The sequence below is a fragment of the Hippoglossus hippoglossus genome, chromosome 5 (assembly GCF_009819705.1).
Source record: "Hippoglossus hippoglossus isolate fHipHip1 chromosome 5, fHipHip1.pri, whole genome shotgun sequence".
Taxonomy (NCBI): Eukaryota; Metazoa; Chordata; class Actinopteri; order Pleuronectiformes; family Pleuronectidae; genus Hippoglossus; species Hippoglossus hippoglossus.
In genome coordinates this window covers 7600853-7618281 of record NC_047155.1, presented here as the reverse complement: position 1 = coordinate 7618281, position 17429 = coordinate 7600853, and the positions used below count along the sequence as shown (strand labels likewise).

The window sequence follows — 17429 nt, the reverse complement described above, 5'->3', positions numbered from 1 at the left end:
GTAGAAAGATATCACAAATCAACGGGCTACCACAGAGTGTGCAACAAGTCTTCAAGTGCCTCATTGATCAATACTGACGCAGAGGAGACACAGAGACAGAGACTGATTCTGTTCAGGTTCTGTGCTGTAAAGGTCCATTCCTCTGTTTTTTAACGACCTCCATGCTTCTTTAATGTACAGACATGAATCTATTATTTTTGTTTTGTTGTTTATCCTTTTTCTTTTTCTTTGTACAGATTTCCATCCTTATGCCTTAGCGGCATCTCTTTGGTTTCCTCACATTCCCTCCTGCATTCCAAGTAAGATTGTAAATTATTTTTTTTTAAAACAGAGTCACATTTAGGCCATGACCTGAAAATGAAGAATCAGTTCAAAGGTTTGAGAAGCGGTCCGGCCTCGAACATGAGCAGGAAACAAAAATACTACGAGGGTTTTTAATTCTCACTGGCAACTGTTACAAACAGCAGGTCAAGGAGGCGGACTTTGACTTCTCTTCATAACGTCACTGAGAATCTTCTGTTACATGACGGTGATCGAAAGAGATGGGATCCCGGGTTTGGGCTGACGTAAAGCGGCTGGGACGGGATCTAGAGGTCGATGCGGCTCAGACCAGAGTCGTCGCTATAGTAAGGGTTCAGTTATGTTTTATGAGTCATATGTGGGTTGACACAGGGTCAGCGGTTCAATGAAAAGTGTCATATGACGAAATAGGTCAGCACAGCAAAGGTGTTTTTATCTCCCGACGCCCCTTCGGTCCGGGGGTTAAGGGAGCTTGGAGGGACGGTTGGAGCGACCCTGACGAGTCAGCGCTGTCTTAGCGGGCCACTGCGACATCACGTCATGTCTCTGACTCGCACCCCGCCAGCGGGATGACAAACACGGTTATGTCATCACCTGAGCCCAGCCTTTCATTGGGGAGCCTCCAGCCGCGCTCTTTCAGCACTCCTCGAGACCTCATCAGCAGGTCCTGGGCCGCCAGGGTGTACCTGTGTATCACACCAACACACTCATTACACCAGTGAGACACACTGTAATTTAGGACGAGCAACAAACACACATACAACACACAGATTCATGTTTAATCAAGTAACTATATGATAGAAAACACATTTAGTCAATTTGTCATATCGTATCATATCATAAACATCTGAAACTTCACTAGGGGCCACAATTAGTTGCTGATCTTTTTTAAATGGTCATAAACCAAAAAGGTATTTTTGTTTTTTATAGGTTGACACAAGTTTTCTCACGTATAAACTTAATATGAAAAGTACAAATTGTATATGAAGATCGACGATGCATCTCCACTTCCTCCACTATCCAGATGGATGTATGGATGGATGTATAGAATTCTCACATACAGTAGATCTAGGTTCTTCACCATCTAGTGGACAAACTGAGTACAACAGTACACCACCGACGCTACAGTGGATTTAAAAAAACTGCGGTTTTCATGTCATTTTCCTGTCCACGCAGCACATGACAGAATATGCAGCTAGAAGCAAAGCCTATAATGTAAAGGATTATTTGGCAGACCGCATACCTCATGGGATCAGAGGGGTCACTGCCGGATAAGTAGGCTGACACAGCATCTGCCACTTCTCTGTCCGTGGTTACGTCCCACAATCCATCTGTGCCCATGACCAAGACGTCGTCTGGGCCGTGCTTGTTTTCGTCCATGTTATAAACTTTCACCTAAGATAGAAAAAAACAATATTTTCTTCACCATGCAGTTATGATTTAAAAAAAAACAAAAAAAAACGACTTTGCATATAGAGAAGGCATTTCCTAATTGTGTGTGAATTAGTGCTGAAAGATTACTGGTATGCAAGAGACATAACCTCTGTTTGCAATAGTAAAGCTGCTCTTGTTTACTCACATAAGCTGAGCCACTTATTTCAAGCGACTTATAACAGGTTTCATATGGTTCAGGAAGAGTTTAAGCATTAATAGCCTGATAATGTTCCTGTAACGCTGAGCTTGACAGGGAAATGCAAAACAAAATCTAGAAAGAGGATGTAGATGGTGTTTTGAACTCAAAGAACCGTGACGTGTGTCAGGATTCTGTGGACCTTTTTCTCAAATGACAACATCTTCAACAACGCTGCGCTTATTTAATTCAGGGTAGAGAATTCATGAGTCTTAAAAAGCATCTAGTATTTTTCTGAATCGGGGGCCATCATTTACACAGAGGGGCCAATTCTATGACCAACATCCATGCACAATTCCTGATTCAGTAAGGTCCACATTTAAAGGTTCAGTGTGTAGAATTTAGTGACATCTAGTGGTGAATTTGCATGTTGCAGCTTAAGAACCCTCACCTCACCCTCCCCTTCCAAACATGAAAGAGAACCTGTGGTGTTTAGTTTTTAGTTTTTTAGTTTTTTAGTGTTTAGTTTGTCCAGTCTTGGCTACTGTAAAAAACATGGCGGCCTCTGTAGAGAGGAGCCGCTCCTGATGTAAAAATAAAGTACTTAAATATAAAGGGGCCATTCTAGGGTAAAAGAAAAAAACAATTTGTACAGTTTATATGAAACACACTAGTCAAAACATCACTAGGATTATTTTATATTCAATTTCTGCCAATAGATCCCTTTCACCTAAATCTTACACACTGGACCTTTAAGCCATTCCTTGTTTACTGTTAACTCTGTAGCTTTGAGCCACACATCATTGAATTTATTTTGAAAATTGTTACTTGTTCAAGCATAAAAAGCTTAGAAATAAATTGTCACATGTATTGTCAGTACTGTTAGTGAGTGATTGAATCATTTAAATAAGAAAGACTAGTGACAGAACAGGGGCCAATCAGATTTCAGCTGGGGCCAGTGCCCCCCTGGTCCCGCCCCTGGAACCACCCCTGTTTAAAAGTCCTTACATAGATAAATACATAGATAACATTTGTAAATATGTCAGAGTGCAATGGGAATCAGAGCTACAGTATCTGAGCACCTCTTGGCAGTATCACTAAAGTGTGATGTATTTACAAATCAAAGTTTAATCTGCTTTTAGCTAAAGCCCAAGACGCAAGCCAAAGAGTGTGCTGCCAATATTCATCAGGCTTCTTCTCATGTTGTTTTTGGCAAAGTTGAATCTTGTTTTCTTCTTGGCCGCCGGCCGCTGACTTCCTGCAGTGACCTTTGCACCGTCTGATCAGTCACTAAAACACCAGTTTCCACAGATAATCCTCGTGCCAAGTCAGAACTGTGTGTTTACCCATTTGCCTTTTTAACGTACGGCTGTGTAAGAAGTAAATTGTGCGTCATTTTTCAAGGATGACCACTGCACCTCCTGTTAGTAGTAAGTTCTTCCTGTGCCTCCTGATTTCTGCTGCATCAGTGGATCAGCTTGTTTCAGAAGCCTATCGATGCACTTTTCTCACAATTTGATTTCTTACTTGACTAAGCAACACTTTGCCGTGTAGAGCCATGTTGTATCAGACACAACCCAGGCCAGAGTGGACAGAGATGTGGTGTTCACAGGTAAATTGAATTTTGAATTTTTCCTTGTTGAATTTACTTTGGCTGCAGTGATCACAGGCAAACTAACTTTTTCTGCGGGTGTACTCACTCGTTTCTTTGAATTTGAAATTACACCGGAGTGGATAAATTAGTTTCTTTGCATCGTATCTTAGTCTGTAAGACAGAGACAGAGCTTTGAGAGAGCTTTGCACAGAGTTGAACAACAGGCAACAAAGTGAAGCCCGGAGTCCGACGGCTTTTTGAACATATCCTACAGACTCTGAGGAGGCTGAAGGAACAAAGCTCCCGTGACTCCTCACGCAGCGCTGCCATCCAGAGCTGCTTCTCTGCTTCTCCTCACACTCACCTCAGGGACACATGAGAGGAAGGGCTTGATGTAGATGTTGGAGTTGTACACCTTCAGTTCATGGTCTCCCAGCCCGCGGGTCACGCCGATTGTGGCCATGACACGAGCCTGCGGAGGAGTAAATAAGTAAAGTTAACTTCATGCAGCACCTTTCACGGAGCAAAGTCACAAAGGGCCTCAAAAAAGTACAGTTTAAAAAGTCAAACAATAAAAGAACCGGATAATAAATCTTTACGGGACATTAGGAAAAGTAGTGTTTGAGTTTTTATCTGTTTTTTAAAGGCGTCACCAAAGAAAACACACCCACACCCACACAGGCTATTGTTCTGCTTTACTTCCAGGAAAATCCATTTGTGAGGGATTATTTAGAAAAAAAAACTTGTTCCCTCTGGCAATAATGAAAATAGAAGAGTTCTCAGGTCTCATTTTCTACCCACTGAGAAAAAGCTTGATGAAGAAGAATTTAACAAACAACCTAAAGATGAATGTATAAAATAATCTGTATAGACACATGATGAAGTAATAACTCAGCCGTGAGGGGAACAGAGCACAAGTACTTTCTTTTCAAACTGTCAAGAATCTCAACTTTGGAGGGAAAAGACCAATTTATTTGCAGATATCATGTTTCTGTTGCTGATAATTAAAGTTTTGAATTGAAACTTGATCTCGAAACACTCTTTTAATGTTTCTTACCTTTTTCCCCTCCCCATATATCAGGGGGAATTTCAGATCATCTTCAACGATTGACTTGTAAGCCCTACGACAAAACAACAAACAGATGAAAGTTACTGAAACAAACACAATTAGTCCATTAATCAATTAGATAAATAACAGGAAATCATTCAGGAAGTCATTTTTTTTAACAAAAGTATAAAACAAAATACAATAAAACAGATTATTTTGGGGTTTGAACACTAAACATGAAACAATTTAAAATCGAAGAAAAGGCGTAATTGTTTATATATTCTTATTCAATGTTTTCTAAACTATAAACTTGTATTTGTGCTCAACAGTCGACAGCCAAACTGCTCTGAACATTTACTGCACAGAACAAATTGCCCATGAAACCTGTGACAACTGTGATTATGAATGGTGTTTACCAGCCGGTCATGGTGTGGTCTCTGTAGAGCATCTTCTTCCCCAGCTCACTGTGCTGGATCCTCCGAGGGAACTCAATGTGAGTGAACTCATTACCCAGAAGCTCCGGCCTCAGGAAGCCCTGCAGGGACACACACACATAAACGAGGCAGGATGCATCAAACCACAGAACAAAAAGCTTCGCTCGGGCATAAACGTCAGTAGTTTTTCAAATGTGAAACTCTCTGAGGTTGGATGTGTTGCAGACGGCCTGCAGAGCTGTGAGCTGGAGACCGAAGCCACTAATCATCTCCCTGTTTTAGCAGGAAACACCATCCACCCACTCTGTGACTCAACTGCAGAACAAGCAGCTGCTAAAGAACGTCAGGATGTTTCACTGTCCTGTAGGTTTCATCATCCTCAACATCCACAGATCCGCAGATCCAAATTAACATCGAGTGAATTTGAATGTGGTCTCACAAGGGGACTGTTGGGCCTTGGTGGAGGTAAATGCACTCTGAGTGACATTCTAGTTTTCTAAACGTATTTGTCCTTAGCACAAACTTCTCTGCTGGTTTTCTGTGACTCTGCATCATGTGGGGTAACTCTGCATTGTCATTGGCTGAGGGAGAAAGCGAAGATAACGCAGCATTATGGGATGCTTTCAATTCTTTGGGCGAAAGTAGAGCGCTGGCTTTGATGCAGCTGATGTCCCTGATTAACGTGCATCAGAATCGTCATCAATTAGAAATAGAGATCACGTATAGGTTCTGTAATCTGTGTGTCTTTGGATATTTGTGACATAAAACATAAAGAATACCAGATACTGCAGCCGCTGCCTCTCCGACTCAGGTGTGAACTCGTTGGTCATGGGAATAACTTCATTGTTCCGTATGATTATGGCCCTGAAGGGAGAAAGAGGGAGTTGACACAGCAGTGAGATAACAGAAATACAAATTTTTTTAGTTTTCAATGCACACCAACACTTCACATGAGCAGGTCGGTGTTGGCTGAAGAGGATAACATGAAACTGCAGTGTGCAAAATGAACCCCCAGGGGGCATAAGAGAAGCTTTGTTGGTGAGGATTTCCCCATGAGTATAAAGTTTCATGTAGTGAAGAGCTGTGAGCCTGAATTACATTTACCTTTATATATTTATTTTTACAGTTTTACTCACCTGCTGTCTCCAGCATTGGCCACATAGAGTTTCCCCATTAAATCAAGGGCAGCTAAGGCACAGCACCCACCAGAGATGGCATACGATGCTTTTTCCTTCTCGATCAGGTCGTCCTGAAATAAAGCAAGAAAGAGTGAGAGGCCACAAAATCACTTACAGATGTTTGAAGATACAAAAGAAGAGCAAAACTCCGAACGGGCTTTGCTCTGCTCACCATCTGTTTGAAGGCCGTCTCTATGACTCCCATCACCAGACTCTCCAAACTAACCACCTTCTCCATGTGGAAGCGCACCGCCGCGTCGCTGATGGCATCGGGGTCCTCTGACTCCTGGGCAGCCCCTTTCTTCGTGTCAACCTGGTACGGACTGCCGTTCTTGGCCAGGCAGATGGGAGGTGCGGTGGTGGGATTCTCCAGCAGGTGGCAGACTTCTCCCAGGCGGTCTCGGATGAGGCGGTGAAGAAGTTTGGAGGCCATGATGGCGGCCCCGGACCCCGCGTGTCCGTCAAACACACCCCAGAAGTGGAGAGGAATCCCTGTGCCATCCTACAAAGTTATAAGGACGTGGAAATGGATTAAATAAAAGGGAGAATTTGTATTAATATATAATAGTTGAATAATAATAATAATCCTACAGTGAAGGGTGTGGTTTAAAAAGCTCCCACGAGATTATATCTGTGAGCAGAAGGCACAGATTTGTGAGGGTTTACAGGCTGTGAAACTGCAGCTGGTGACATTTTAAATGCCACGCAATATGTTTCTTCACAGTAAATCTAGATTATAAAATTATAGGAATTGTGGCAAGATATTAAAAACTATTTTCATTTAAAGCAATTATTAAACACTATAGAACATCAGTGTTTGAGTAATAATAAAAACAACGGATCTGTCCCAGCCTACCGATCTGCACACGTGATGAACAGAATACAGAAGAATGTCTATGCTGCAGGGGGCGACAGAGACGCAGCAGCACCTCCGTGTTTGCAGACATGTTTACAGGCTGAGTGGGAGCAACTGATGAACATGCACAAGACATCTGCTTACCCCTCCCATGCCAGAAAGGGGGGGATGGGTGCAACAAGGGATGATGTAATTCATTTTCACAAAGTGGAAGCTGGTGTGTGTGTGTGAGTGTGTGCGCAGGTCTTTCAGGGGCGGGCGGACTAAAACAGATATTTATCGACCGGATGAGTAAACTTGTTTAAGAAGAAAACTACAAGTTTGTCCTGTGCGTGATGGACCCAGTCAAAGGGTCCACGGGAAAGAGGGGGAAAAAACATCATCATTAGCATCTTCATCATGCTCGACCAGGTCAGGGGCCTCATTTATAAAACAGTGCAAAGGATTAATACTAAAAGTGCACGTGCGCACAAAGGTGGGAAAATGGCGTATGCTCAAAATGGCCTCTGAAAGAATTTTGACCATTCAGGGGCAGCAGACTATCAACACATCATCACCTTTTAAGATGATTTGTTGAACCTGTTAAAAAAACTATTTAACACCAGTAAACTCTCTCTTTTAGCTTTGTTTTTGGTCTTTACCATCTCCCAGGGGAAATATTGGACTTTTCATCTGTCAACTGCTCCCCTGTGTTCACCATAGACTATTAAAGCTCCCCAAAAGTGAAGTCAAATCATCTTGGTCCCCAACCCCTGGTGGCTGGCTACTGTACAGGTCATAAACCCAGCCTCCTCCATGTCAGCGGATGGGACATGGGCGAAACGAAAACGTCAAAGTGCACGTCAAATACATTTTTCTCAAAGGTGGTTTCTGTCATTTTGGGTAGTTCTTGTCACACTGATGCGTCTGAGTTTAGTTTAAGCAAAAGTTGTGTTCCTGAAAACCAAAACAATCATTCAAAAAAACGCTCTGTTAAGGGGAAGAGGAAATTATTGTGGCAAAAAAATAACACTGAACCCAATGTGACAATATAAACTGTACGCAGAACAAAAGCTGAGATAAAAAGGCAAATTAAAGTTGTGAAATCCCAAAAAAACTTCTGATATTTTGAACCACTTGTTTCTGATGTTTGGGGAAATACCAGAGATGTTTGAATGATATTATGAACAGTGTAAAATGATACGTCCCACAGGAGATGGAGGGGAATTACAAGTTGAATCCATTGAAAGCAAAGGGGATATGAAAACCCCACAGTTTGATATCAGATATCATCGCAACCAAAGAAAGTGTGAGGAGGTTCAAATGCATCGCTGTTAAGTCCACTCTGCACAATTTAAAATACACTATTCTCCTCAGACACCCTCAGGACTTATTGAACACTGTTTCAAAAACATTACCACTGAATATTTATCGGAGCCGTCGGCCTTTGACCAGACATTTAATTCCTCATTCCCTAAATTCCAGTGTTGGCGTTTGAAAGGTCGGCCCCCTCGCTCACCCCGTTATCCTCCAGCAGAGTGGAGTTCCTGTGTTTGCCGCTCGGCTTCCTCACGAACAGCTTCTCGCAGGACGCCTGGTCCTCGTTCAGCATGCTCTTCCCGGCGTTGATCACCCTGACGGAGACAAGAGGCGGAGGAGGAAAGGTGAGCCGGGAGTCAGATTACTGATAGTGTTTGTTCGCAGTCCCGCAACCACAAGAAAACCTGATTTACAGCAGACAGGAAGATGGAGAGAGGAGAACAGAGAGGGAAAAGAGTGGAGGCAGGATGCACTCGTGTCCCAGAGGGAACTTGGAGGCTGAATTAAGTGTTTTTTATTGTGAGCTGATGCCGGTGCAGGATGATGCTTTTAGAGTAATGCAGTTTCATACTGCAGTGCTGCAGTGGACTCCAATGGAAGAGCAGAGATGCATGGAGTGATGAGGATATGAGACAATGTGCTTCAGAGGTTTGTAAATGTATAATAATAAAACTGTAAATAAAAAAGAATGTCACTCAGTAGAGCACATACCTCTGCCAAGGCCCAAGAACTTCCTTAAATTTAATCAAGCTGCACCAAGTTTAAAACACTCATAGGTATCGGTCCCCTAAATATACCTGAGTCTTCTCATCTAGATCAACGAATTACAACTTTGAAGATGTGAAATGCCCTTTTTTTAAGGAAGTGATACAAAAAAAAGAAATCTTGTATCTTGTATCCGCCACCTGATCCGGATCTTTGAAATTTAAAAGCGTTCTTTCTTGGTCTATGTTCTATCCTTCCTCTGAGTTTCATGAAAATCTGTTGTGTAGTTTTTGTATAACCCTGCTGACAAACAAACAAACAAACAACTACATACCAGTTTAAACATCCTTCCTTGGTGGAAGGATGTTTCAGGGAAGAACCCATTAAATCTAGGTGATCTGGATCAGGATCAGGGGGAAGAGCCAGGTAATTAACATTATGAATAGGTTTTGACATTTCACAAATTTCCCAGATAATTCATTGCTATTGAATGAAAATCAGGCATATGTAGAGGATTTATATCTATGCTTGTAATGTAATGCAGCTTGATTGAATTGAAGGGGACTGTTCTCGATGGGTTTGTCACTAATTCGATTTTTGTTTCACGTTTCAATATCTGTAATATCCTCTAATTTCATGGATTTTCATTTCATATTTTTTGTCATGTCATGCATTTGTCGGGCAGCTTTGCTTATTAACTTGCACTTTAAGCAGTTTAAGTCCAAGCTCGTCATATAAAATGTTCTATATGATCTCACCTTGACCTTGATATGACATGGAGTCGTTTTTATCAGACAGTTAATAATAAAAAATACTGATGAGAGCAGCTTTAACTGCATCATAAGCAACAGCAGTACCACACTGAGCAGGTTTTGAACATGCAACTCAAGCAAGTTTCGAGAATCTGCTGATTGATTTTCATATTGTTCTGAAGTTAATGGAAAATATTGTCTGCCTGGACCAGTCGTAAAAAAAAACAGCACAGTTTGCACATTTCTTTTTCACTGTCACAGGGAGAATAAACATTTTGTGAACATGCAAACATCCAGTGGTCGAGTCCTGTAAGCTGCAGGCCACATGAGACAGACTCAAACCGGCTGCAGATGGGACCTCATGCTGATGCATTACATAACATCTTCAGTTTTAATTATAAATAAATGCCCCATTAGCGGAAAAGTACGGCATAATACCTACGGCAGATTCTGAGTAATTCAAGTGCTGCCATTAAGATTCCTTTAGAAACTTCTGCAGGGAAGGGATTAGTAATTTATCAGCTGGGAACATCATGAGGGGAAAAGGAAAGAGAGACTGAAAAGGAGATTGTCAGTGGACGAAGCGGAGGACAAACTGTGCAGTCAAACAAACGAAATGAGAGAAAAACAGCAGAAAAATCTCATCAAAACAAGACCTTTGACCTCTCCCTCTGCAAATAGTTCATCTGATTACAATCATTACAGAAAATTGAAGCTGGCAGCTTTGATATCAGAAATATGAGCCAGTAAAATGCGCCCACTGCCCAAATCTGGATTATAAAAAGCCCTTTCAGTTTCTAATCAGCTGAAAGCAGTGGACAGGCACCACAGTGTCCTGCACCGCGCTCTCTGCATTACGACTAATGACACAGAGGAATTCAAACTTTTTTTTTTTTTACCTGATAGTTTTCTGCTTGAGCCAGGCTTTTTTTTTTTCAGGATATCTGAAAAAACTTTCCATCCATGTCGGAGTGCGATCACAGCAAAACCTCAGAGTTCTGCCAGCGCACTGTTTTCTTTTGTATTCTTAGGTTTACTATAGATTCAGCCTGACTTCACCTGGTCTGACTTCACCTGGTGCTCGGTTCTTCTGTCGAGTTCTGCCTGACTGCTGCTGGTACAAGAAAATGCACTGAAGCTTTGAGGTGTATATAAAAAACTGGCAACAGTTTCAGAGTATATGCTTTTTATTTTCTGTTATTGGATGCATCTGTTCTAAGGACTGCAGTATGTTTGGCTGGCTAAAAAAATACCCTCAGTTAAAAATAAATAAAAAGTACTCCACTGCTAAATTATAGTCTTATAACATTATAACAATAATAAAGCATATTTTACAAGATAATATATTACTTAATTGTGCTTCCAGGTCAAGACACTTAACTGAGATACACTTCATTACGAGATACACTCTATTTTACATATAGTGCGCATACAGATTTTTTATTGTATTATTAATTATCTTCTTCAGTTTTTGTCCCTCGTCGTCAGCTACATTTTTTTATCTAATATTTTCTCTGGTGGTGGAGATGTTGATGAGAGTCGTTCTTGCTGTGTAAGATTCACCTCTCCCACAGTGAAGAATCAGCAGCCAGTCTGTAATCACATGCGCTCAATGAGCTATAATTAAACATGATGCGATTCTGAAGCACAGGCTCGAGTTTTCCAATAATGTGACTTAACTCTCTCACATTTCTGCGTTTCGGTCACATGTTTCCATCACTTGTGACTGAAAACCAGGTTTGTCATATTTGGTGCAATAGTGTTTCTCTATTCTAAACCCTGTCACTGTAAGTTACATGAGGGAAGTTCAAAAGCAGAAGTTGAGGGTTCCAGTGAATTCTGTTATTGCAGAAGCTCGACCTGCAAACGTCATGAAATTTGATGAAAGAGTCTGCGGCTGCAAGTTTGATTCTCTGCTCTGCATTAAAAGAATCTCTCCGGGAAAAAATGACCAATTCTCTAAATAGTTGTCGCTGTAGTTTACATACAGAGTCGTGCAATGGACTCCACGTCTCACATATCCTCCTGTTACAGTCATGTGAGTTCAGTCAACAACAGATCAGTGGCTCTGAAGTAACGCTTCTATTTGGATTTTTTTTATAATTTTCTTTTTTTCCTTCTGAAATATTAACAAAACAGTTGTGTTTGTGAAAGTTTTGGTAGAATTATATGGTAAATGGACAACATTTATATAGTGTTTTACTGTGCGTATAAAGACGTACAGAATAACATTATATAGTGTTTCTCTATACTCCTATAGACCACTTAAAACAGTCATGCACGGCCATCAGAGGGAGTTTAGGGTTCAGTGTCTCACCGAAGCTACCGAAGCGACCTCCAGTATGCTGACTGGAGAAGCTGGGGATCGAACCACCGACCTTCAGGTCAGTGGACGAACTGCTGAGCCACAGCCAACAACATTGAGGTGTTTGAGGAAGTTTTCTAACTTTTTACTCAAGTGAAGGTGCAAATAAACAGATAAAAACTTACTCAAGTTTAGAAGTAAAAGTAACTTTTCTACTTAAGTTAAAGTAAGTAAGTACTTTCTTTTGAATATACTTAAAGTATTGAAAGAAAAAAGTACTTGCTGAGAGTCGCCTATTCCCTAATGCAACAGTCTACTACATCACCACGGCTGCGTCTCGGCTGCGGCCTCTTCTGATGCAAACATGGAAAGTTCACTTTGAAAGAGGCGGGGTCTGATGTTACCTGCCTGCTCTGATTGGATCAGTGGACGAGATCCTCTCTCGGAACGAATGTAGTGGAGTAGAAAGTATAGATATTTGCTGATATTTGTAGTGGAGTAAAAGTATCTGAAAATAAATCTACTAAAGTAAAGTACAGATACATGAAATATGTACCTAACATAGCAAATGTACTTTAATATATCCCACCACTGCTTTTGGCCACTATGGTGTTTTAAGGAATTTAGTGTCACAGATTAAAAGTGTGGACCTGTGTCAGCAGCCTGGTCTGTTCTGTGTGTGTATCTCACACACAGATATAAACACAGCTCACAGTGTAACACCGGCCTGTTTGAGAGGCGTGCGACAAATTAAATGTGAAAGAGATAAATCCCTGGTTGCTGCTGAATGAAACCGCCTCAGTTTGGAAGTTGGCAGACGGACAAACACTGCGGGGCCGCTACATAAAGTCTTCATCTGTGGTGTGAGGAATTAGTCTTGTCATTTTCCGGATTCCTTTTCGGGGAGAGGAAGTTGCTCGTCATGGTGCAAGGTACATGGTGCAATGCTGAAATGGAAGCTAGTAGGTGCGACCTGACAGAAACAGACAGCTATAGTACAGCGGGGGATTAACTGTTGTTTAGAGCATGAGTCGGGTATTGTAATTAAAACCTGCTGCAACTTGTAAACTGCGCCTCGGCATCAGTTCAGGATCTGGACACAGATCAGTGTCGATGAGAGCATGGGAATTATGGGAGTTAGAAGAAAGTTTTTGAGGATACAAGTAAAATCCTGTTGAATAATTATGTTTTTTTCGTTCATATACACTATAACAAACAATGAGTTAACAACCTATGTTTGTTTGTTCACTTATATCACTTTCATCATCTTCAGTAAAAGTATCCCACCTTTACTGTAAAATATGTACACTAAGTAGTTTTTATACCTGAAAAAATAAACTTTTATATAATTTTGATGGTACACAAACTTAAAAGAATATGAAACTGAACAAGAGTGAATATTGGAGCATTTTCAACTCATTGGCAAAAACCAAAAGAGGCCAAAGTATGCAGGACAGATGTTGACCTGGGGTTGTTATTGGACAAAGTAAGTCATGACGTTTGCTTGTTAACTTTGTTTTGTTCTTCCTGACGTGTGTTTGTGTCATTAAAGAAGTCGACTCGCTAGTTTCTCATCAGAGGCCAGGTATGTTTCTTTGGCCTCTTCCCCTCCAGCTTGTCAACAGATGCACATGTGTACAGCTGTGAGCATGGGGAGCCTCAGACCGCATCTTATATTTACGACAATGGATTACAGATCCCACCTGTAGGGGGCGCCTGAGTATAGCCAAGAGAAAATCTTACTTTTTGTTGTCGCTGTAATGTAAACACCAAAATCACTCTATTTTTCCAGCATCTAATAATTTGGCTAAAAAGTGATTTGTGCGTTGAAAGCCTCTCCATCTGTTTACTCCTGTATTATTAAAAACATGGAGTTATCACATCAATTATAATGTGTGAAGTTGTAGACTCTATATATACAGGAATAATAGTTATACACATTTATTATAAAACCTATTTTGGCTAAAAACTGGAGAAAAGAAATCCATGAATTCTTGATTCTACAAAGAGGAATATTTTAATCTTTACTTCCTCCCTCTCTATTTCATAATTAGTGCAGACTGGGCCGGGGAGCTCGCCTCCATATCAAATGGTATTTAATAACCATTTGACAGAAGTAGTCTCACATGTTTATGTTGTACAACGGGATCAACTACCCATTATCTGGAGCCTCCTACACTTGACTGACTGGTCCACACAATTCAACATACTTTTGAAATGAAACTTCATACAAGTAGGCGTGTACTGTGTGTGTAGAGTAAAATAAAAACTTCTCCACCCGTGTGAGGTGAGGCCAAGACAACCAAACAGGTATGACCATGAACTGTCAGAAGAATAAAAGACACACACTAATCGAGTGACATCAAACTGAAGACATGGAGGCCATCGGGGCGGCCGTTCACCTCCACTGTGCCGATCGTTTCACCAGAGACTGAGATGCAGCTGATAGATTAACTCTGCTCTGTGGGGATTATTATTTCAGGCAGATTTTTAGGTTATGTCATGCTTTTGAACAGTCTCCACACATCACAGTTAATTTACAGCTTTGAATGGCTCTTCTTTCAACCATATCAGCCGTGTGAGTGGATTTAAAACTGACCAATCCCTAATAAACACTGCTGTGGATTCACCCACTATCCTGTGTTCTTTAATAATTGCTTATATATGTTATTTGTATGTTTTTCGTAATAAACTTGCCATAACTAGCCTGTGTGGCACATTTCAACTTCATCCCCAGGTCTCAGCAACGACATGATTTTGTAAAAATGTTAAAAACTGGACCTGAGGAGTGGAGGGAGATTGGGCTGGATGTCAGTGTCACTGTCAGTGATTCCTCAGGCCACAATAAAGATGAGGAGCGACACAGAATTGCAAGGAACCAGGGCTCTTTAGAAGTGGAGGACTTTTCCCCTCCAGAGGCCTCTGATATGGGCATTAGTGTGGTGGAGGAACATGGTGGTCCCGAGCCACATCGGTTTGAACTATTGGCTGCAGCCAGAGGGGGTGGAGGCCGTCTCTGAATGGTAATGTGACGTTGTTCGCTTAATGATAGCAAACAAGTTTGAGTAGTAAGATGTAGAGCCAAGTCATTACCAGGAATATCTTTGTAGCTCTTACCCAGAAATGTCCAACAAAAGAAATTTAAAGCAAGACACTGCCATCCCCTCGAAAATACCTATGTAGGTTGGTTTTGAGCTTAAAAAGTGAATCAAGGGATGCTTTTTAATGAATGTGCATTGTCCCATTAGAATAAACAAACATGTTTAACCTTTATAAACTGATTACAGCAATAATCTGGTTTTACTGCAGTATTTCCAAGAGTGGCAAACTGCTGTTTTCAGTTTTTCTTTGGGACTTTTGTGTTCCCAGGGCAGAGGGTGTGTGGACTCTCTCTGCACTAAACGAGCGCCGACAGCTGATGCATGAACAGATCAGCCGATTGCACTGTGTTGTAAACAGCGCCGCTAATGCTGTAAAAATTGTTTCGGTGACATTGCATCAAAGTGATTCGCAGCAGAATCCACAGGACAGCACTGATGACGCTGCACATTCCCACACAATAACCTCCTCCTTTTTTAAAAAAAAATGTTCCATCCTCATCCGACCTTTCTCATTCATCCCTCTGAGACCATTCACCCCCCCCCCCCCCCCCCCCCCCCGTTGAGACTCCCTGTAATGAGTCAGCCTGTTTTTTTCTCCCTCTATACAGGGTCCTGGAAGGCAGCCAGAGGTGGTATATTACTGTCAAGGACTGAAGCTGTTCACTGCTTTATAACTCCTGCAGGGGGGGGGGGGGGGGACATCTGAAAGTGTTTTCCCCTCAGAGGGGGGAAGCGCCTGAACAGCACAATCTGCTACAAGAGTGTGAATGAAAGGATGCTGCATTGTTTCTACCTGTCGGAGCACTGCAGGTGTATTGGACAACGATGGCACCTGCAGTACAAACCAAGAGCAGGAGGAGTGGAGTCGTGCACAAGTGCTGCACCAATGTGAATTATCCCTTTTTTTATGAAAGACAAAAGATGAGACGTGAAGTGTGAAGCACAACCACAGACACTAAAAGTCCCCCGAGGCAGCTCAGAGGCTTGTTATGCAGAGGACAGGTAGACATTTCCTGTTTTCACTTTTGCATCTCCAGTTTTCAGTCAGGTGACACTGAGGTTGGAGGCTGCATTCACAGATCTGTGAGCACAGATGTGTCAGGGTAACAACAGGGAGTGTTTTTTTTTTGCAGTAATCACAGCTCAGACGCACTGATTCAAATGCACCTCATCAGCAGCTCGGGGGAGGAACAGTGAGCTGGAGGCTACGATAGAGAAAAAAAAGGGCCATGTTGGCTGGTGCAGCAGCTGCCGAGGCTGCAGCAGACCTCACATCTCTTTATTAACAACATGTGAACGGCGGTGTTGTGGATGAGCGGTTGTGTTGTGAATGCAGCGGCCCACTCACTCTGCGTATCCCGTCCTCCAGGGAAGCCTGCTGCCCCTCTTCAGCGTCAGCACCGGCCGTGACGCGTGCTCCGTGGAGTACTGCAGGAGCTCCGGGGTGAGCTCCAGGAAATCCGGCCGGCCGTAGGGGAAGCGCGGCGGCAGGCTGTCCGCCCCGCAGCTCTGGCTGCCGCCGCCCGGGTGATGGTTGTGGTGCTGGTGCTGGTTGTGGTGTCCGTGCGGCATCATCCCCCCCACCAGACTGGACATGGCGTTTTTAACTTTGCTGATCATCATCGGCAGCGACGCTCGGGCGAAATGAAAACGAAAGAAGATCAACCGCGACGCGAGGTTGTGGCAGAGGAATAAACAGAAAAATGAGAAAGCGTCCAGTCGGGGACGAGGATCATTTCAGGAAGCGAGCTTCTTCTCCTCCTCGGCCCCATGTGACAGATTCAGGCTCGACGCTTTTCCTCATGCGAACAATCAAGAGCTTCAGCGGCTGCGCTCAGACTGAGATCCAGCAGGAGGCTGCGTCTGCCCAGAAGGCTGGGCTTCACCCCGGGGGCAGAGAGACTCCACACCGTCATATACAGGCAGAGGAGACCGCTTATACAGCCAGAAACACATTATATACAGTTAGAAACACAGCATATATCATATACAGTCAGAAGAGACAGCTTATACAGCCAGAAACACATTATATACAGTTAGAAACACAGCATATATCATATACAGTCAGAGGAGACCGCTTATACAGGCAGAAACACATTATATACAGTTAGAAACACAGCATATATCATATACAGGCAGAAGAGACAGCTTATACAGCCAGAAACACATTATATACAGTTAGAAACACAGCATATATCATATACAGTCAGAAGAATCATCATATACAGGCAGAAAACATTATATACAGTTAGAAACACAGCATATACAGGCAAAAAACATTATATAC

The 17429-nt window shown here is 42.3% G+C and overlaps 1 protein-coding gene across 1 annotated transcript; it reads right to left on the bottom strand.

Moving 5' to 3' along the window:
• Window positions 1-200: 200 nt before the first annotated feature.
• On the bottom strand, window positions 201-17016 carry ppm1j (protein phosphatase, Mg2+/Mn2+ dependent, 1J). Its single transcript, XM_034585738.1, has 10 exons — window positions 16491-17016; window positions 8479-8593; window positions 6297-6626; window positions 6083-6195; window positions 5726-5810; window positions 4929-5047; window positions 4522-4585; window positions 3829-3936; window positions 1544-1695; window positions 201-986 (listed from the first exon to the last, which is right to left on the bottom strand). The coding sequence occupies exons 1-10, from the start codon at window positions 16763-16765 to the stop codon at window positions 839-841; spliced, it is 1509 nt and encodes a 502-aa protein (XP_034441629.1). The 5' UTR covers window positions 16766-17016; the 3' UTR covers window positions 201-838.
• Window positions 17017-17429: the final 413 nt, after the last annotated feature.